The 23,015-nt window shown below is 37.4% G+C and overlaps 1 protein-coding gene and 1 pseudogene across 8 annotated transcripts in view; one reads left to right on the plus strand and one right to left on the minus strand.

Annotated features, from left to right (window-relative positions):
- The window catches only part of DOCK7 (dedicator of cytokinesis 7), a 224,935-nt gene that overhangs the window by 184,468 nt on the left and 17,452 nt on the right, over positions 1–23,015 (minus strand). For all 8 annotated transcript variants that reach the window (XM_042997433.1, XM_042997432.1, XM_042997431.1 and 5 more), the window contains exons 2-4: positions 15,248–15,353; positions 4,180–4,355; positions 3,923–3,991 (exon numbers count right to left, since the gene is read on the minus strand). In XM_042997433.1, the coding sequence (XP_042853367.1) occupies positions 3,923–3,991; positions 4,180–4,355; positions 15,248–15,353 (351 nt within the window). The remainder of the gene's footprint in view (positions 1–3,922; positions 3,992–4,179; positions 4,356–15,247; positions 15,354–23,015) is intronic.
- LOC102955823 lies at positions 20,706–21,298 on the plus strand (annotated as a pseudogene).

Raw genomic sequence — 23,015 nt, forward strand, 5'->3', positions numbered from 1 at the left:
GCTCAAACTCAGGAACAGGGAGATCATGACCTGAGCCGAAGTTGGATGCTCAACCGACTGAGCCACCCGGGTGCCCCTAAGGCTGCAGACTTTTAAAATAAAAAACAGCAAGATCTCCACCACTGCATACATATATTACGTAACATATATTGTTACGTAATATATGTATTAGACTTAGAATAACTCTGAAATTAATGTAACTTTCTTGCCTAAAAACCCAATATCCAAGAGCATTCAACAGACACCAAAATCCAAGAGCAATTATTGTTCCACACTTCATATAGCCCAACTGGGGAAAATTTTAATTGGAGCAAAAACAATTATGATTACCAGAGGATGATATGGTTCTTGCCACCAGTGAATTTATGAAATAGTAAGGAATCACACTTGATATGAGTCATTCATATTGTGTCTTGTTGCTAAAGATATTAAAATAGCAGCTACACGATCATATCACTGCATAATCACAAAATAAAAGACAGCATTTTCCTCTGGAAGAACTAAAATAACGATATTCAATGTAATAACATAAAAGGTATTACTCAAAAGCAGATGTTTTACTCTTTCATGAAATTTTTAAAGTGTCTTAATTTGTGAAGTTGCATGTCTAAGCTGCTCTAACAAAAGAAATGTGTTGCATTCTGCCTCCTTTATGTCCTAAAAAATTAATTGACAGTATAAAATTCAAAAGAGCTGAGAATGACATGATTCGTGATCAATAGTCTTTTTTCTTAAAGCTTCTTTTTTTTTAAGTTTATTTATTTATTTTGAGAGAGAGAGAGAGAGAGAGAGACAGAGAGTCAGGGGCAGAGAGAGAGAGAGAGAGAGAGAGAGAGAGAGAGAAATCCCAAGCAAGCTCTATGCTGTCAACGCAGAGCGCAACACAGGGCTGGAACTCATGAACTATGAGATCATGACCTGAGCCGAAACTAAGAGTCAGATGCTTAACCAGCTGAGCCACCCAGGTGCCCCAATCAATACTCATAAATTAACACTCTGACCTCCGGCTGGTTGCTGTGATAAGGCTCTAGAGGATTACCCATCCAACCCCATACACACACCACCATTGTTATGACCTCATATCTCAGCATTCTCTCCCTCATTTATTCTATTCCAGTCACATCGACCTCTTTGCTATTCTTTGAACACCCGTAGCAGGCTTCCAGTATGGAGCCTCTGCATATGCTGTTCTCCCCTCTGCCTAATACATTCCTGAAATCCAAAGGGCTCACTTCCTTACTCCCTTCAGGTCTTGGCTCAAATTCACCTTATTAGTAAGGTCTCTTCTGATTAGTTCTACAAAGTAGGAAATTCAGCCCCTCTTCTTGGCTCTCCCCATCCCCCTCACCCTACATTTTTTTTTCTCCATAAGAGTTACCTCCACCATACCTTTTGGCTTACTATTCCACCCTTTGGTCATGATGTCCACTTTGCCAATAAGACCATCTGCTGAGTTTTTTATATGTTTTCACTGAATAAAATATTAATTTCCAAAGATAACTAGTTGATTTTTACACGATTACCATATCCTTTCATGTCTCCTTGAGGATATATATATGTTTTAATGTTTATTTATATTTGAGAGAGAGAAAGAGAGACAGTGCACGAGCAGGGGAGGGGCAGAGAGATGGACACAGAATCCAAAGCAGGCACCAGGCTCTGAGCTGTCAGCACAGAGCCCGGCGCAGGGCTCACACTTACAAGCCATGAGATCATGACCTGAGCTGAAGGTGGACACTCAACTGACTGAGCCACCCAGGCGCTGCTCTATTGCCAACTTTCAATTGTTAGTTCTGTTATTTGTAGTTTGATAATTCTTTTGAAGCATGCTGATCTTCATCAAATAGCTGGCAATTTGGGGTTCTGTGTTCATTTTTAAATTTATAACCCCATATCTGTCTGGAAATACTGTATCTGCCTCGCTCACCCCATATCCGGTGGTTGTGGAGAAGAAGCAAATCATGCTGCCAGGCAGAATCTGCCAGTATCTACTTTTCCAGGAATGAAGGGTTCCTTCTTCTTCCATGGCATGCCCACCCTGGCCACTATATTAACAGCTCAAGACCCATAATGCTCTAAAATGAGCTCTAAAAATGATGCTCTAAAAATGAGGCAGATACCTCTGCAGCAGCCACTCCTGTATAAACAGGGTACAGGGGATTTCAAAGTAACCGAATGTCAAACAGTTACCCGAGGTCTCCCTTCCATTGCCTCAATTCACTGTTTCTGAGCTTAAAGTGCTACCAAGGCTTCTTCATATATCTTCTCCTTAGATTATTCTGCATTATGGTTTCCTCTTATGTTCCAATCACACCTATCTTCTATCTTTCAGGGATACTTTAAAACTTGTAGTCCAATAAAAGTACCCCCTTTGCCATTTACTATACCGCCAATAATAAATAATATCTGATGTAACAGAAAAAATGTAAGCATTAGAATCTGATGCTCCTAGCTTCTAATCTTGGCTATCCTATTTTCTGGTTGTGGGACCTCAAAGACATTACTTAACTGCTCTGAGCCTGAACAATCTTATCTGTTGGAAACTTAACTGAGATAAAGTGCCCAATAAAATGCCCTACACATAGTAAGTACCCAAAAATGTTAACTACCTTACCTCTTTGTCTAAACCAAGGTCAGCACCCCATGATGGGAGTTAAGTAGCAGACTCCATGATTCTGAGATTAATGTTTATATTATATTAAGATTTCTGATTAGAAGTTTTCAACATACATGCATAGAAGTAAAGATTTTTGAGTTATTTGACAGAGAAACAGTTTTATTCACTAATAAATCTAGTTATTGAAATCCTTATCAAAATTGTAAGTTCATAAAAACAGCTCTTCTTTATAATGGGTAACAGACTGGCTTTTATTAGGTCACACTAAAACTAAAAAGCATGTCAGCAGTATCCCCAAGTGATGCTTAACATAATATTAAACCCAGTGAAATAAGACAGCAGCCATAAGGACAAAACAATAAGCAAAGGATACATCACTGTTGCTAGTACAAGTTAGCACAGATAACTTCATTTTTGAAAACTATGTCATAACAGAATTCTCCACTACTTCAGTCATTATATTTCCTTTAGAAAAATAAAATAAGGCTAAGAATTTTCAGTATGAAGACTTTTAATTATGCAAATTAAAATTAGCAAAGGAAACTTTTATTTCTTAATCTGATTTGATATCTCAAACACCATCCATTAGAAAAATAAATTTTGTGGGAGAACAAAACATTATTTTTTTAAAATATTTACCTGATTAGACGTACAGGTCAAGGATCTATAAATATTTAGTTAATAAAGGGTAGAGGCCTTTCAAACAGCTTGATCTAGAAAACAGGCTATTCAATTTAACTTAACTATTTAAGTTTCAATAAACTGGATTCTTTTTGAGAAATACAAATTATTCATCAATACCTACCCATGAATTCCCAAAAGAATTAGACTATAAGTTATTATAATTATATATTATTAGTTATTAATGACCTATGATAATACAGAAATACTACTGACAAACATACTGTTTTACAAGGAAAGTAAGTGAAGTAAGCAGCAGTAATTGCAGAACTCCTAACCAGAACAGATCTATAAACAAAAGATTCTTCTTGCTTCTTCAACTGTTTTTTCAAATGAATTTTCAGGTCTCATAATTTTTTTTTTTTTAAGTTTTATTTATGTTTGAGAGAGAGCAAGTGGGAGAGGGACAGAGGAGGGTCTGAAGAGGGCTCTGCATTGACAGCAGCAAGCCCAATGTGGGGCTTGAACTCATGAACCAGGAGATTATGACCTGAGCTGAAGTCAGAAGCTCAACCAACTAAGCCACCCAGGTGCTCCAGGGCTCATAATTATTATTAATCTACCTTAATACATTTATACATCCTACTCAGTATTTTTTAATGTTATAATAAATATATGACTTACTTTCTGATCACAATTGCCCAGTCTTCTGTATAACTTCTTATACAATCTCTAACATGTGGATCCATTTCACTATTTCAAAAAAGAAAATACATTAGTAATTTCGTAAGGAAAGCATTGATGTCTGTGAATTTGGTTGCTGCAGTTCATGGTCATATAATAGGAAACACCACCACCACAAGAAATAGGACCCAAGTAAAATCAAGCAAGGTAATCTTTCCAGTTACACTAAAATCAAATATAGGTAAAGGTCTCCTTACCTTTCTTCAGGTACAGCTGAAACAAGGGTTCTACAGTCCCTAGGACTATAAACAACTTCAATGTCATCTGGAGGGAATTCAATCAAATCCCTTAAAGGCCCAGAATCCACAGCTAAAGGATGAGTAATGAGGTATTCTTCCAAATCCACTGGATCCACTGCTTCAGTAAGGGGCACCTATTTTTATAAAGAGGGGTGGGTGTGAGAGGTGAGTAGAAAAGAAGAGGTGGATGTGAAAATTTTACACTTTAAGCAAAAGAAATTTATTATTTTAAAAAAGACACATTTTTGTAGTCATTTCTAAACGTTACTTCTAAAATGTCAGCAGAGGGGCACCTGGGTGGCTCAGTCTATTAAGCACCAGACTCTTGTTTTCAGCTCAGGTCATGAACTCACAGTTTCTGAGATCGAGCCCCATAATGGACTCTGTGCTGACAGCTCGGAGCCCGTTTGGGCTCGCTCTCTCTCTGCCCCTCTCCCACTCACACACGTGCATGCATACACACACTGTGTCTCTCTCAAAATAAATAAATAAACATTTTAAAAAATATAATAATGGGTACTTGGGTAGCTCAGTCAGTTGAGCATCTGACTTCAGCTCAGGTCACTATCTCACGGTTGGGAAGTTTGACCCCGGCATGGGGCTTGCCACTGTCTGTGCAGAGCCTGCTTCAGATCCTCTGTCCCCCTCTCACTCTGCCCCTCCCTCACTCATGCTCTGTCTCTCAAAAATAAACATAAAAAAAAAAGGATAAAATAAAATGTCAGCAGAAGTTCAGCCAGATGCACTAAAGAAACCACAAAGTGTTGGCCGCCTTCTACTTGTTTATTCTTTGGGTCATACTATAATCTTCTGGCTTAGATTTTGCCCATTCCCCTCACATAAAATTGGTAAAGATAATTAACAGTTTTAGAATACAGTGACAAAATGCTCTTCAGAAGGATTCTTTTTTTGTTTTTTATATCTTTGAAATTGTCATTGCTAAGTTCCTAAGCAGCGCTTTTACCTTATTGGTTGTTATTGTTAATTATTCTAGTAAAACTACATAAACCAGTCTGTGGTAGGCTGAAAATGGTCCTCCAAAGATCTCCACATCCCAACCCATGGACCTTAGATGACAAAAAATAAAAAATAAATACAAATAAAAGGGTATTTGAAGATATGATTAAGGATGTTAAAATGGGGATATTATTCTGGATTATATGAGTGGGTCCTAAGTGCAATCATATATGTCTTCATATGAAGACAGAGGCTATTTGGACCACACAGAGGAGAAAGCCATATGAAGACACAGCAAAGAGAAATTTGAAGATTCTGGCCTTAGACAGAAGTGATACGGCCTCAAGCAGCCACCAAAATCTGAATGAGGCAAGGAACTGATTCTGAAGGAAGCCTCTGAAGGGAGTGTATATAACTTCACCAAAACCTTGATTTCTGCCCACTGATATCAGGATCTGGACTCCAGTACTGTGAGAGAATAAATTTCTGTTGCTTTAAGCCACACAGTTTGTGGTAATTTGTTCCAGCAGCCACAGGAAACTAATAGTAAAAGTATCTATTAGCAATAATAGAATATTCTCGGAATTCCTTAGCCACAATGAAATTATACTTTTTAATAAGATACTCTACTTCCTATCTGACACAAGAAAAAATTTTCAAGCAAAACCATGAAGAATTATATAACAAATGTGCAGTTGTAGAACAATGAAAATATGAACATGTAATTTCACAGGATGTTCAACTGGATAAAAACACTGAGACTTGCAGGTATATGTTACTAAATAGAGGTGCATTAATCTATGCTGCTTTGGACTGAACAACTAGCAACAGGTAAAGCAACATTTTAAAGACAGTTAAGTAAAACAATAAATAACTAGCATATCATAAACACTCAAAGACAGTAGCTATTATTATCATTACATGTGTTTTCATTCAAACTCTCCTAAACCCTGTACGCTAGAGATAATCAGTATTTCAATTCTACAAATAAAGGCATTTGTGCTCAAAGAAGTCAAACTCCTGAAAATAAAGGAGCCACAAATGACAGAGCAAAATTTTAAAATGCGTCTTCAAGGGGTGCCTAGCTGGCTCAGTTGGTAGAGCAGGCAACTCTCAATCTCAGGGTTGTGAGTTCAAGCCCCACGTTGGGCATGGAGTCTACTTAAAAAAAGCGGGGGGGGGGGGGGGGGAGGTCGGTCTTCAAGTTCTTAAATTCATGGGTTTTCTCTCATAAGCATCCTATCTTACCTATTCTCTCAAGTACATAATATGCTATCATGGTGTTCTTAATACAGGGAAAGAAGCAATTCAATAGGGAAATGGAATATTTTTCAACCAAATTGCTGAAAAAACTGGATATCTATATTGGGGGGAATGAATCTCCATCCTTACATCACAATATATTCAAACTGAGATGGATCATAGACATAAATATAAATACTAAAACCATAAAACTGCTAGAAGGAAACATAGGAGAACATCTTCATGATTTGGGAGTAAGCAAAAGTTTCTTAGACATGACATAGAAATAATCATAAAAGAAAAATCTGATATATCTAAAGACAGTTAAGAAAATGAACAGACAAGGGGCGCCTGGGTGGCTCAGTCGGTTAAGCGTCCGACTTCGGCTCAGGTCACGATCTCGCAGTATGTGAGTTCGAGCCCCGCGTCGGGCTCTGTGCTGACAGCTCAGAGCCTGGAGCCTGCTTCAAATTCTGTGTCTCCCTCTCTCTCTGACCCTCCCCCGTTCATGCTCTGTCTCTCTCTGTCTCAACAATAAATAAATGTTAAAAAAAAAAAAATTTAAAAAAAAAAAAAAAAGAAAATGAACAGACAAGCCCCACTGAGAGAAAATATTCACAAAACATATTTAACAAGAGATTGGTGTCTAGAATATATAAAGAAGTCCTACATCTCGGGGCGCCTGGGTGGCTCAGTTGGTTGAGCTTCCGACTTCAGCTCACGTCATGATCTCACAGTTTGTGAGTTCGGCCCCATGTCGGGCTCTGTGCTAACAGATCGGAGCCTGGAGACTGCTTCGGATTCTGTATCTCCCTCTCTCTCTGACCCTCCCCTGTTCATGCTCTGTCTCTCTCTCTCTCAAAAATAAATAAACATTAAAAAAAAATTTTTTTAGTATTAAAAAAAAAGAAGTCCTACATCTCAATAATAACAGAACAAACCACCTCTCAAATGGGGGAGAAAAGCTGATAAGACATTCACAAAGGAAGACAGAGGAATGGCCAGTTAGCACATTAAAAAGTGTTAAACACTCAAAGTCACAAAAGACACACTTCCACTTCCTGGCAGATGGAGTAGACATATTTTTCCCTATTCTTCCCACTAATTAAAACTACAAACCCTGGACAGTCTATATAAAATAAACATCAGAAGACTCCAAGGGCAGCTGGCTGGCTCAGTCAGTTACACGTCTGACTCCTGGTTTCGGCTCAGGTCATAATCTCACAGTTTCATGAGTTTGAGCCCAGTGTTGGTCTCTATGCTGGCAGTGCGGAGCCTGCTTGGGATTCTCTCTTTCCCTCTCTCTCTGCCCCTCCCCTGTTCATGCACAGTCCCTATCTCAGAATAAATAAACTGAAAAAAAAAAAAAGACTGTATGGGGCCCCTGAGTGGCTCAGTTGGTTAAAAGCTTCTGACTTCAGCTCAGGTCATGATCTCATGGTTCGTGGGTTCGAGTCCCACGTTAGACTCTGTGCTGACAGCTCAGAGCCGGGAGCCTGCTTCAGCTTCTGTGTCTCCCTCTCACTTTTTTCCCCTCCCCTGCTCACACCCTGTCTGTCTGTCTCTTTTTCTCTTTCTAAAATAAACATTTTTTTCAAGACTCTAAAAGGTAGAGAAAAAGGCAAATCAGCAGGGATCTTGGAATGCAAGGAATGGCACAACAGTGGGTTACCTAAAATTTCTTTTTGCCTTATGTACTCCAGACTTGTAGCTAGAAAAGCTCACAAACCAGAAACACCAAAAAAGATGATGCAAGCTGGGGTTAGCGGAAGCCCCAACAAAATCCTGTTCTTCCCAGCCAAAGGACCAAGAAAGGGGCAACAAAGCAAAATAGAAAAGTTTTAGACAATAATCACTCTACTGCAGCCAAACACAATGTGAAAAACTGTGGACCCACCCTATCTACACAAGCAAGGCCAAGTGGAAAGCTAGACTTCACCCTCACAAAGCTGTAACAAGGCATCCAACACTCCTCACCAAGCATGGTATCACAGAAATCAGAGGAGGGAACTAAGATTCTCATACCTCCTGGGAGGTATGAGCCTTCCACCCCCACAGTGTCAGTGGAGACCACATAGGGACTACTCATATGCAGTAATAACAAGGCACTTCTTCCTCTTACAAGGCACTTCCTCCTCTTATTGCTTATCTAAGGAGGTCTACATATAATACAATAAAGGTAAAGGGATGGAAAGGTACATAAAATTTCTAGACTTCACCTAAATTGGTAAAATGTCAATACCAGTTTTGTGATTAATTATGTGCATATAATATCTTAAGCAACCATTAAAAAGGCTATACAAAGACACGCAATCAATAACACTATAGATAAATCAAAATGGAATTATAAAAAATGTTCAGGTAACCCACAGGAAGATTAAAAAAAAAACAGAAAAACAAAAAACAGAGAGAACAAACAAAAGTTAAAATGGCAGACTAAAGCCCTAGCAGAATAATAACATTAAATGTAAATGATCTACATACACCAATCAAAAGAGAATGACAGAATGAATTTTAAAATATGACCCACCTGTATGGTGTACAAAATATTCACTTCAAATAAGACAATATAAGGAAGTTAAAATAGGGGAATGGAAAAAAATATACCATACAGACATTAATCAAAAGAAAGCAGAAGTCACTGTATTAGCATCAGTTAAGTAGACTTGAAAGCAAAGCAAAGTAGTATATAAAAAGGGCCATTACCAGGGTGCCTGGGTAGCCCAGTCAGTTAAGCATCTCTTGATCTCAGCTCAGGTCATGATCTCACAGTTTGCAGAATGGACCACAGAGCCTGCTTGGGATTCTTTCTCTCCCTCTCTCTCTCTCTGACCCTCCCTTGCTTGTGCACGCTCTCTTTCTCTCTTTCTCAAAATAAATAAATAAACTTTAAAAAGGGGGGGAGGACATTACCTGATGATAATAGCTATGATCCAACATGAAGACACAGCAATCTTAAAGGTGTATGTACTAAATAACTATAAATTATGTGAAACAAAAACTAACAGAACTGAAAGGAAAAATAAGACATATCTACAATTATAACTGGAAACTTCAAGACATCTCTCTCTCGACAACTGATAGACAACCAAAGAGAAAACCAACAAGGATATGGTAAAACTCAACAGCAACATCAACTAACAGGATTTAACTGACATTTATAGAACAGTCTACCCGATAACAACAGAATAAACACTCTTTTCAAAACCCCAAAATGCATAGAGGTGCCTGCATGGCTCAGTCAGTTAAGTGTCTGACTCTTGATTTCAGCTCAGGTCCTGATCTCAAGGTCATGAGATTGAGCCCCAGGAGAGATTCTCCTATCCCTCTCCCTCAGCCCCTCCCCTACTTGCTGTCTCTCTCACAGAATAAATAAACATGGAAAAAAAAAAAAAGCCCAAAAAAGCATATACCAAGACAGACCATATCCTGAGGCATAAAACCAACCTCGACAAATTTAAAAGACCTGAAATCAGAGTGTATTCTCTGACCATAACATAATCAAATTAGAAATTAGCAACAGAAAGATAACAGGAAAATCTCCAAACACTTAGAAACTAAATAATGCACTTCCAAATAACCTATGAGTCACAGAAGTCTGAAAAGTGAAATTTAAAAAACATACCGAACTAAATGAAAATACATAATAAAATTTGTAGAATCAGGGAAATGCAACCAAAAACACAAGATACTAGTTCATATCCATCATTGGAAAACAAGTGCAGGAGAGGATATAAAGAAATTGGAAACCTTTTGAATGTTCCAAAATATCATACCAAAAAAGAGAATTACCATATGATCTACTAATTCCATGTCTATGTACTCCACCCAAAAATTGCAAATCAAGACTCAGATTACTTGTATGCTCGTATTCATAGCAGCAATACTACCAACAGCCAAAAGGTGCAAACAACCCAATGTTCATCAACAGATGAATGGATAAACAAAATGTGATATACACATAAAATGGTATATTCTTCAGTCTTAACATGGATGAAACTTTGAAGCATTGCTGAGTGAAATACACCAGAGACAAAAAGACAAATATCATATGATGGTACTTTATGTGGTACATAGAGGAGATAAATTTATAGAGACAGAAATAGAATAAATATAACTGGGGACTGGAAAGAGAGGGAAACAGGGAGTTATTATTTCATGAGTACGAGGTGTCAGCTTGGGATAATGAAAAATTTCTGGCAATGGATAGTAGTAATAGTGGTGATAATTGCACAACATTGTGAATGTACTTAATGCCACTGAACTGTATACCTAGAAATGGTTAAAATGATCAATTTTATGTTATGTATAGTTTACCACAATACAAATAGATACTATACAAAAAGATAGATAGATAGATAGATGATTGATAGATAGACAGATACAAAGACACACAGACAGACAGATTTAAGTGAACCTTTTTTTTAATCTTTTTAAGTCAATGCTTCTCTGCCCAGGTATTACTTGCAGGGCAGCACACCTTTCAGGATTCAAAGTGTCACAAACGACTATTCATTGAAAATAAAGACAAAATTTGGGAGTCCTTGTATATGTCTAATTCAGAATTAATCTTCCCTCAAAGAATGACCAGCCATATCAAAAGTAAGTCTTAGGGTAGGGAAGGAAGCTATGACACTCTCTTTAAAACACTAAATATAGGATAAATGATCTTGTTCCCCAAACTCACACAGGTCACTGGCTTTCAAGGTACGGTATTAGTTAGACTTGGATCATGGAAATAAATTTATTTTTGATACAACTATCTCCCTTCTTTCTGATGCCCAGCAGAGACAGATGCTTGGGTTAGTCTTGGAATATGATGATGAACTGATTACAATTATAAATTATTTTGCAAGGCTCCAAGGAAAAATCCTGTATTCACTGACCCAAGGCAAGAGACTGCAACATGATTTTATAAAAGAAAGTGGCTGGGCAATACCTAGGGTTAAAGGGTGATGAGAAGCAATAGTGAAACACTACAAAACCTCTCACAGGCAATGTTAAGATATTGTCTTATTTCAACAATCATTGTGTTGGAATTTGACATATTTAGTGTTAAGATCTCTTTCAATCCTTTCTGGTACACCATCAAAAATTCTGGTATTTGATCAGAGATTGTTTTGGGCTGGGGCAGAGGAGGATACAAGGGTGATAAGCTGAAGAGTTTCTTTTTGAGGTGATGAAAATGTTCTGAATTGACTGTGGAGATTGTTGCACATTTCTGTGAACGTATTAAATCCACTGATTTTGTCAATTAAATGGGTGAATTGTTTGGTATGTGAATTAAAACTCAATAAGGCTGTTAAAACAGAATCTAATCAGTTATAGGAAATACAGAAGATAGAAGAACGAGTCTATAAGGGAAGAAATTTCAAAAAGGTTGAACCAGAATCTAATCAGTTACAGGAAATGATACAGAAACAAGTCTACAAAAAAGCAAACATAAAATCCAAAAGGCAGGCAAGTCTATAAGACAACTAATTTGATTTTCTCAACAAGTCAATGGCATAAAATCAAACAAAGTTAGAAGCTGGGGGAGGCAGGGGCGCCTGAGTGTCTCAGTCAGTTAAGGATCTGACTCTTGATTTTGGCTCAGGTCAACATCTCACAGTTCATGAGTTCGAGTCCCACAAAAGTCTCTACACACTGACACTCCAGAGCCTGCTTGGGATTTCTCTCTACCTCTCTCTCTGACCCTCCCCACTTTGCTCTCTCTCTCTCTCTCAAAAAAATAAATAAATAAAAATTAAAAAGTTAAAGAAGAAGGAGAAGGAGAAGAAGTAGTAGTAGTAGTTGTTGGGGGAGGGAGAAAATGCTTTGTTTGTTTTTGGTTTGGTTTTAACATAAGTGATCTAAGACTAAATCCCATCTATAAATTTTATTTGGATCTCCATTTGAATAAACCAACTATGAAGATATTTATGAGATAATCAAAGAAATCTAGCATGTACTGTATATAAGATGATACCAAGGAATTACTGTTAATTTTGTTAAGTGTGATAACAGCATTGTGGTTAAGTAAGAAAATAACAATGTCTACACTAGTCTATTTCTGTGTATGTTTAAAGATTCTCGTAGTTTAAAAAAGTACTTTACCAGTGAGAATGCAAGAAGAAAAATTGCAGTCATCAAGCTCTGACAACCCTTTGAAGGAACTGTGTTGCAAAGAAGAGCAAAGATATACTGGAGGCTGGGGACAGGTAGAAAGAAATGTAGGGCAAAATAGCAGGATTTTTTTTCATGGGAGAAATAATAGTATGTTTGTATACTGATGGGAATGATCAGGAAAATAAAGAGCAAAGGTGATAAAAGAGAAGAGAGAATTCTTAAAGTACTATATTTGAATAACAGAGAAGCAGGGATTAACTAATCCCTCCACTTGTTCACTAGTGGTTCATCTAGAGTAACAAGTAAACAGGTAGACTACATGGGTACAGATGACAATCGGTGAACACAAATGCTGGTAGGAGTATGTGGAAGTTCTTTTCTGACTGTTTGGATTTTCACAAGTGCAATATGAAGCCAAGTCATCCTAGGAGTGAAAATGGGAATCAGCAATTAGGGGTTAAGAGAAGGAGGCATGAAATAAATCAACTAAAACAGTGGACTAGGAAAATATACTATTTGCCTGGAAATGTTAAAGCCAACGTAAGTGAGTGGTCATAAACTGAGACCAGTCAATGGGATTGTGTTTTCTCGAGCCACACTCAGCTAAGTGCAGGTATGAAACAAGCAGAGAGCTGGATTTGAAAAGCACTTCTGGGTGTGCTGATGACATGAGAAGTTAAGGAACTCAAGGGTATGTATATGCAAGAGAGTAATTATGACGATCAACAAATAATTTAAGTTTGGTAAGGAAAGAAAAGAAAACATCGAAAGGTGAGGGGCAGGAAAAAGTTAGTAGAATCATGGATTCTAGATTCTGGTGGGGGTGAAAGACAGCTGGGAGTCAGGATACCAAAACAAGAGAGCAAGAAAGACGTAGTAGCCAGAGAGTAAGAAGCATAAAACTGAGATTACAAAGGGGTTAAAATTATTTATAATGACCAAATCTAAGGTATGACTATGGAAGTGAGTAGCTGAGGTATGATACGAGACATAGGTTATCAGTACAGAAAAGGAGTTCAAGATTCTGAGAGGGTATTAAAAGAATCACCTCCATGTACATTGAAATCACCCAGAAATCCATATATTCTAAAGTTTCTCCAATCAGCATGTAACTGTTATTAAATTTCATCTTTAAAACTTTTAAAAACACAAACATTATAAACACGTCATTACAAGGCAATCAAACTGTTATATTCTGTCATACCATCTTTTTTCAATAATTGGTACCATTTAGTACCTAAATGAAGTGTTAATAGGGCGCCTGGGTGGCTCAGTCGGTTAAGCCTCTGACTTCAGGTCAGGTCATGATCTCACGGTTTTGAGTTCCAGTCCCGCATAGGGCTCTGCTGTCAGCGCAGAGCGTGCTTTGGATCCTATCTCCCTCTCTCTCTCTGCCCCTGCCCTGCTTGAACACGCATGCACGCACTCTCTTCCAAAAATAAATAAGCTTTAAAAAAATAAGTGTAAATACATAATTCCACCAAAGTCACTTTTTTTTTTTTTAATGTTTTTATTTATTTTTGAGACAGAGCGAGACAGAGCATGAGCAGGGGAGGGGCAGAGAGAGAGTGAGACACAGAATCTGAAACAGGCTCCAGGCTCTGAGCTGTCAGCACAGAGCCTTATGCGGGGCTCAAACTCACAGACTGTGAGATCACGACCTGAGCTGAAGTCCGACACTTAACCAACTGAGCCACTCAGGCACCCCCAAAATTTTTTTTTAATGTTTATTTATTTTTGACAGAGAGAGAGAGAGAGAGAGAGAGAGAGCATGAGCAGGAGAGGGGCAGAAAGAGAGGGAGACACAGAATCCAAAGCAGGCTCCAGGCTCTGAGCTGTCAGCACAGAGCCCGATGCGGGGCTCAAACTCACCAACTGCGAGGTCATGACCTGAGCCGAAGTCAGACGCTCAACCGACTGAGCCACCCAGGTGCCCCCAAAAGTCACTCTTAACTACTTTTTAAATTTTTGACAAATAGAGGCATAGTTTTAATTTATATTCTTACTCTAATAAGTATCCATTTTTTATCAAAATTGATTATCCTCATGCCAGTTTCCTTAATAAGAAAACCCACGTTTAGGGCCACCTGGGTGGCTCAGTGGGTTAAGCATCCAACTATTGATTCTGGCTCAGGTCATGATCTCAGTTTGTGAGACGGAGGCCATCAGGCTCTATACTGACAGCATAGACACTGCTTGGGATTCTCTTTCTCCCTCTCTCCCTGCCCCTCCCCCCCTTTCACCCTCAAAATAAATAAATAAAACTTTAAAAAAAGAAAAAAACATGTTTATGTCTCTGACATAGCACCTGGTTAAGGCAATGATTCAATAATTGTATATTCCCTTCTATTAAAGGGGACATACAATACTACAAATCCACATATTTATCTAATGCTGCCTTCAGTAACTATTTCTAGAACAGATTCCTAAAGGTTCCTGTAATGAATCGACTTGGATCTGGGAAGTCTTACCTATAAAGTTCCAGAGTTGATAAATCCTGAATGTAAAGTTTCAAAGCTGACTCAGAAATCAACACCTGTATCACACCTCCTAACATTATTCTCCAACTCAAATTTCAGGAAAGACAGGGGTAGCAACAAGTAAGTTTATGAGACTACTGATGGAACCCAAAATCCATTGGTCTTGTCTTTCCACTATTTTGTCATGGCCTCGTCAGTAACACACCAGTAACATCCCATATTTTAAATATGCTACTTACTGTGGTATGATGGGATATATTACCAACAATGTTGAGGTTTTTGAGCAGTTGGGGAGAACCACTGTATTGTCCAGAGATCTGCTTCCTGACTTCAGCAGCCACAGTTCTACAACAAAGAAAGCAAATATATTATTTTAAAAAGAAACAACTGGGGCGCCTGGGTGGCTCAGTCGGTTAAGCGTCCAACTTCAGTTCAGGTCATAATCTTGTAGTTCATGAGTTCGAGTCCCACATAGGGCTCTGTGCTGACAGCTCAGAGCCTGGAGTCTGCTTCAGATTTTGTGTCCCCCTCTCTCTCTGCCCCTCGCCTGCTTGCATTCTGTCTGTCTCTCTCTCCCTCAAAAAGAAATAAACATATAAAAAAATTAAAAAGAAAACAACTTAGTTTAAAATGGTAAGAAACTAAGTATATTAAATATCCATTTAAAAACCAACAAAATCTCAGAGTATCAATAGGGTCATAAATTTGTAAGATATTTCAGTAAATACTGCCTATAATTACAGTACAACATCTTTATGCTGATGTAGGACAGAAAAGTGAAAGCCAACTTACAGAAGGTTTTTTTTGTATATGGCATTTCAGGGAACATATTTTGGCTTACGACAGAACAAGAAGCTATAATAACATATATATATTAAAATGTGCATATCTTAAAGATATAAAATTCTAAAATATTTTATAAACAAAGAATTAGGAAGAAAAAAACTCTTCTTTCCTATCTAATATTGTTAGCTCTTCATTCATGCCCCAGAAAACTATTCCCTATTTTTACTTAAGTAACAGAAAATCACCTTAATACTATGGCATTAATGGCTTTCCACGATCTGACCCTAATCACCTGGTTCCAGCCTTGCATGTCCTTTCCCAAATTCTTGTCAGTGAACATAAATTGTTTTCCACAATGTTGTTTCTGTCCTGTATCCACAAATTCAATTCTTAACTAGTTTTAAGAGTAAAACCTAAATGACAGGAACTGTATACAAACTTATGATAGCTCACCCCAAACAAAAATAATTCCACCTTTCATTAAGACTTTCATTTATAATCTAATGCATTTTCCTCCTTCCTAGTTATTTTTTCCACATTTTATATACACTCTATATAAAAAGAAGCAGTGTTTAATTCACCATTGTTTTCCCTAAAATATTTAGCATGTGGCACTCAAAACAGGTGACTGGTTAGCCCTATGAAATATACAATATTACTGAACTTTTTGACAAATGAAGTAAATCACAAAAGAATTACCATAATACAACAGATAAATCTTTATTTGAATTCGGATTAGAGTTTAAAAGTTCTACAATTTCAAGCTGGTTAGTGACCCTTGGGGGCATACTAGTATTTCAAATTTACTGAAATAGCATTCCTGAAACAGAAATATTTTAGAAATTCAAATGACTTTTGGGGCACCTGGGTGGCTCAGTTAGTTAAGCATCCAACTTCAGCTCAGGTCATGATCTCACATTCCGTGGGTTCGAGCTCCAGGTCAGGCTCTGTGCTGACACCTCAGAGCCTGGAGCCTGCTTCGGATTCTGTGTCTCCCTTTCTGTCTGCTCCTCCCCTGCTCATTCTCTCTCTCTCTCTCTCAAAAATAAATAAATATTAAAAAAAGAAAGAAGAAATTCAAATGACTTTATACCTCATTAGTCTCCCATTTTCCTTACATTTTCCAAAACTATAAAGCAAAATATTCAGTGAGTCCCAAATCCAATAAATAACTTCCCTGCATTAGTAGCATTTTTATTAAATAGAAATTATAACCCCCCAAAAAAGAAATTATAACACAACATAAAATAAACACCACTATCCATAGATTTTGTGCAATTAACTTTCTGTAGTCACTATCTAACTTCTACACTACGATCACCAACTGGCCACTTCCTTATTTTACAAAACTAGCCTTCTGGGTTTTGCTTTTTTTTTTTACTCTTTTCCAAAATCTAAATCCTACTTTCTCCTACCATTTTACTGCAAATCAGCTGAAACAGGTCTAATGACCTGGTTTCTGGGCCAGCTTGATGATACTTGCATCCTGCAGTGTTCTCATGCTCTGAATTCAGAGCCCTTTGCATCTTGGTCCCCATTCAAATTTCCAGCTGAATTTCTACAAAATCTTATTTTCCAAAAATTATCCAAATTTATGATACAATCTTTCCCCTCTTTCTTCTCTTCCATACCCCTTTCCTTTTTTCATATTCAATCATTCCACACATTTGTCAAGCACTGTTTTGAGCCTACTACTCAATTAGAAACTTTTCATACAAAGGTGAAAAAGTTTTTCTTTAAATCTCAAGATACTGAATTACCTCAGTGATCTGAGGTACTTTAGAACATTTCTGTGTGTTATAAAAGACTAATTCATTATTCATAACTGCTGGAACCTAGAAGTTTATCCTTCAGTAGGTAAATGGATATACAAAGTGTGGTACATCCATACAATGCAATATTATTCAGCAACAAGAAGAAATAGGACATCAAGTGACAAAAGACATGGAAGAACCTTAAAAGAATACTGCAAGTGAAACAATCCAGTCTGAAAAGTCTACTTACTGTAGGACTTCAACTATGTGACATTCTGGAGAAGGCAAAACTATGGAGACATTAAAAAACATAGGGGTTGCCCAGGTTGGGATGGGGAGGAAAAGAGACAAATAAATAGTGCATAGAGAATTTTTAGGGCAACAAAACTATTCTGTATGATTCTACAATGGTAGATAGATTCCTTATACATCTGTTAAAACCTGCAGAATGTACAACACAAAGAGTAAACCCAATGTAATCTAAGGACTGTAGTTAATAATAATGTATCCATATTGGCTCATCAATTAAAACAAATGTACCACACTAACTCAGGATGTTAATAACAAGGGAAACTTGCTGGGGAAATATAGAAGGGAATTCTCTGTACTTTCCACCAGATGTGAGAAGACAAGAAAGTTCACTTCAGTTTAGAATTTCCCTTAGTCCTCTTAATGAAGCCTATATTATGGGTGCTCACTATTGTGTTTAGTTTAAAGGCCTTAAAATCTCCTGATTCTTTTAAGACTTAGATGAGAATATGAAAAAGTTTTTCGTAAGGCAACATAGAACAAATATTCTGTGTCTCCCTTCCTCAGAGCTGTTCAACTCGGTCTACCAATCTCAGCACTACCTCACTATTTCTGGGGCTAAACCATGAGTAATCTGAATTTTATCAAACACAGGATGTCATTAGTTGTTAAGACCTGCTACTACTTCATGTACAGCTAAGAAAAAAAAATTGCCAATTAACCACCATACCATCAATTAAGTGGAAGACATATCCTGTTTTCAGAAGATGTTAAGCAGTGAAACTTAAGTGAAATATGGTTTCCTCAAAAAGAGATGATCTTTTCTTTATTAAAAGAGACATACAACAAAAGATAATCCCCATGATACAAATATTTGTCTTATTTCTATATGACAAAATTTCCCCCAAAAACAAAATTAGTAGTAACTTGAAAATAAAAACCATTTCCATATGGGCTATGATAGCAATAAAAATATTGCCCAAACAAGGGATGTATTCATACTGAGACCCTCTGCATGAAAAGATTTCATGGAATGGTACTGAGAAAATTTTCCCAAGAAATAAAATCTCTTAACCACACTATGGCCCGAAGTATTCAAGACAAAAAAAATGCTGAATAAATATAGTTCCTATATCAGTTAAAGTCCTTTATCATAAAAGAGTCCTTACTTACCCATAGTGAATAGTTCTAAGACCCCCAGTGGATGCCTGAAACTCTGGATTATACTGAACCCTATCTATATGTTTTTTCCTATACATACCTACCTATGAAAAAGTTTAATTTACAAATGATGAGTATTAAGGAGGGCACTTGTTGGGATGAGCAACGGGTGTTATATGTAAGTACTACACTGTATGTTAACTAACTTGAATTTAAATAATTTTTTTAGAAGTGAGGCAAAGAGATTAACAATAACTAATAAAATAGAGCAATTAAACAATATACTGTAATAAAAGTTATATAAATGTGTTCTCTCAAAATATCTTATTGTACTGTATTCTTTTTTCTTGTGATGTGAAATGATAAATGCCTACATAATGAGACGAAGTGAGGTGAATGCTGTAGGCACTACAACGTGACATTAGGCTACTACTAAAATGAGACATGCTGGATGGTCAGAAGGAGAATCATCTGCTCTCTGACTAAGGTTGACAGCGGAAAGTAAAACTGTGGATAATGGGAGACTACTGTAGATTGCTTTTTCCAATAATTATTTTTCCTACTCCTAGTGATAGCTCTATAGCAGGGAAATACAGGGAAGCCTTTTTTACTTCTAATAAGCTATTAATATTAACTGCAAAGTGGAAAGAATAAATCAAAAATTCCATAGGTACTCATGCTCCTAAATTATGAGAGAATACCGTCTTCCCCACCCAAAAGAACATGATGGAATACTTGACCTATTTGCCTTCTTATCAATTCTCTCCATTTCCACAAGCTCCCTCATTATGTCAACAGGCATTATAATTTTCACAAGAGAAAGCACTCACTAAGGTCATTCACCATAGGATATTGGAAATAACCAACAAAGGACTCACATCCTGAAGGAAATTATGTTGCATTTAATCTTTCTTCTAATCTCCTCCCACTTTCAGATGCCCCATCTGACTATGATTTCCAGAATGACCAATCTGGGCCTCTCTCATCTCTAGTCATTCTTCATGGGATCAGAAGTAAAACCCTAGTAAAGATGAGTAAGGAGAGGGGAGTCTGGTAGACCTTAACCTCTCTTGATCTCAGGGTTCTAAGTTCAAGTCCCACGTAGAGCTTACTTAAAAAATAAAATAAATCTAAAAACAAATAAATACAATTTAACAAAAAAAAGGAGTAAGGAGAGTTTAGACAAAAATAAAAAAGAGCTTAGTTGAGCTTTTCCTATAAAGTCACAGAAAAGAGCCACAATGTTCTATGTCAAAGAAGAAAATAAGATCTCTTGGAACTGGCACTGTTTATACATAACATAAAAGTCAGAGAAAAAGGGAAGGGTAGAAGGATACACCAGGCAATATATCAGGTAAGAGAATACATCAGAGACAAGGCAAAAAAGGACTAGCTAAAAATCCCCAAAAGAAAATGGAAAAGAGCAGCTGACAGATACTCCAGTGTTATGACTATCCAAACCCAAGATTGGTGACTGACGGGTTGAATCATAGTTGTACCACTGTGTATAGTTGGCATTAAAGATAATGAAGAGCAAAACCAAAAAAAACAATCGATTAGATCTAGGCCACCTCTGACCCGGTAAGGATGTGGAAAGAGGGGCCGTGAGCCTCACAGTTAGCAATCTTTGGGGGCTGCGGTGGGTCAGTGACAGGCATGCACCTGGCCAGCATTTCTGCCGCTTTGCCTGGGAGGACTCAAACTGGCACCTGGAAACTTCAGGAAGACGTGATTTTCAAAAGTAATTATGAAAACATTTGTCATTGGAATTAGTGGTGTGACAAATGGCAGGAAGATAACACTGGCTAAGAAACATCTCCCAAACTGCAGGATCATATCTCAGGATGATTTCTTTAAGCCACAGTCTGAGATAGAGACAAATACAAATGGATTTCTGCAGTATGACATGCTTGAAGCACTTAATGTGGAAAAAATGATGTCCCCCATTTCCTGCTGGATGAAAAGCCCAAGACACTCACTGGTATCAACAGACTGTGGAAATGCTAAGGGATTTCCCATATTAATCCCTGAAGGCTTCCTTCTCTTTAATTATAAGCCCCTGACACTCTATGGAACATAGGAGTTACTTTCTGACCACTCCATATGAAGAACGTTAAGGGGAGGAAGAGTACAAAGGTCTACGAGCCTCCAAACCCTTCCAGAGTACCTGGATGGCCACGTGTGGCCCATCTATCTAAAGCACAGACAAGAAATGGAGACATCAGGTGGGAAATGGTTTACCTAGGCAGAACAAAATCTGAAGAGGACTTCTTTCCACAAAGGTATGAAGATCTACTATAAGAACTAGCAAAGCAAAAGTGTTTGCAAGTAGCAACATAAAGATGGAGTGGACTGAATCCTTCCTGAAATGAATTAGGAAACTCAAAGGAGTATGTTTAAGAACCTTTAACAATACACAATATGTAGTTTGGTTGATGACAGCCGTTGGTTCATTTGTTTGTGTTATCACACATGGTTTCCCCAATATGTGGAACAGTAAATAGTGGTCTATACCTTTGGTATAGGAATTTACCTTGATAAGCTGTTCTCACTCCAAGGGGTGCAGAGACACAGCATAGCTCACAAACAATGAGTCAGTTCCTCTAATGATTGTCAAACTTTTCTGAATGGGACCCAGAGTACAAAATAAGGCTTACATCACAATCCAGTATATATGCAATCTATTATGTCTGTATGTGTCGATGTGTTTGTATATATATGTGTCTCTGTACATACAAATACAAACGTGTATGATGTGTGTGTATATATACACACATATCAAGTAACACAAAGCATTTACCTTAGATATAATGCACGGTGATATTTTTCTACTTGTAATTTTTTTTAATATTCATTACCATCCAATGCCACTGCCTACCTCCTGCAAATAAAGGCTTTTTTAGGAGTAGCAGTCACATTGGATAAATCAAAATTTACTAGAAAAAACAAAGAAAACAACAGATTAAAGAAATGCAACATTGTGTTACCTCCTAAGTATCTGTGCCAAAAAAATGTTTAACCTGAATTAAATCAAACCTATACATCTAACACCCAGTTTACAGGAAATACAGAGAACACTAAAACAAACTAGTGCCAAAGGAAGCAATCAGACAAAAACCAGAAGGCAGGTCATTCTGTACCACAAGTCTCTTCAACAAATTAGCATGATGAGTATCTAAAGACAGAGTAACTTTTAGCATAAAAAAGACATCATATGAAAAAAGCAAAGTCTACTTAAAAGAAGAAAAAAAGACTAAGAGATAAAACTAAATGTAATGAATGGTTCCTAACTGGATCCTGATTTGAACAAACTAGCTACAAAACACATTGTTGGGGATAATGAGAAATGTGAATATGGACAAGGTATAACACAATGAAGAATTATTGATTTTTTAATGTGTGTAACAGTATTATTATAGTAATCCAAGAAATGTCCCTATATTTCAAAGATACAAATGATGTCAGCAATTTAGCTTTAAACTCTTCAGTTATTATCAATCTACCCCAATGGACAAAACTAACTAACTATGGAGTACAGATGAGGCAAATACCCTTCGAGAAGCATATCATGTTCTCTATAAAGCCCTGCCTGATTATTTCTGTTCTGTTCCACTCAGATTAGATACTCCTCCTCTGTCCTTTCCAAGTACTCTGTGTTCATCCATATACATTCAAGCAAACAGTTTCCAGGAGGCTAATTCAGCCAGGCAGCAGACCAGCCACACTGCTTTTCACCATGGACTAAGAACCTGGCCTTGCTGACAACGTTTGATTTCAAGAGTAGGAAAGCCCAAATGTTTGTAAACATTCTCTTTGATAGAAGCACATAAATTGCAAGGCAGGTTCTTCTGGAATACTAATGCAACCCTCCAATTTTATATAAAAGTATGGTTGAAGAAAAAAAGGTACAGTGAAGGATTTGAGAACTTGGCTTCTCAGGCTTGGCACATTCTCAGTCTTCAGAGGCACCTTTGCAATTTCTTGAGGAATTAGGGAGGACAAGGAAACTTTACTTCTGATTGGAGTATGCTATTCTGGCTCTTATTTTGTACAAATG

The sequence above is a fragment of the Panthera tigris genome, chromosome C1 (assembly GCF_018350195.1).
Source record: "Panthera tigris isolate Pti1 chromosome C1, P.tigris_Pti1_mat1.1, whole genome shotgun sequence".
Lineage (NCBI taxonomy): Eukaryota > Metazoa > Chordata > Mammalia > Carnivora > Felidae > Panthera > Panthera tigris.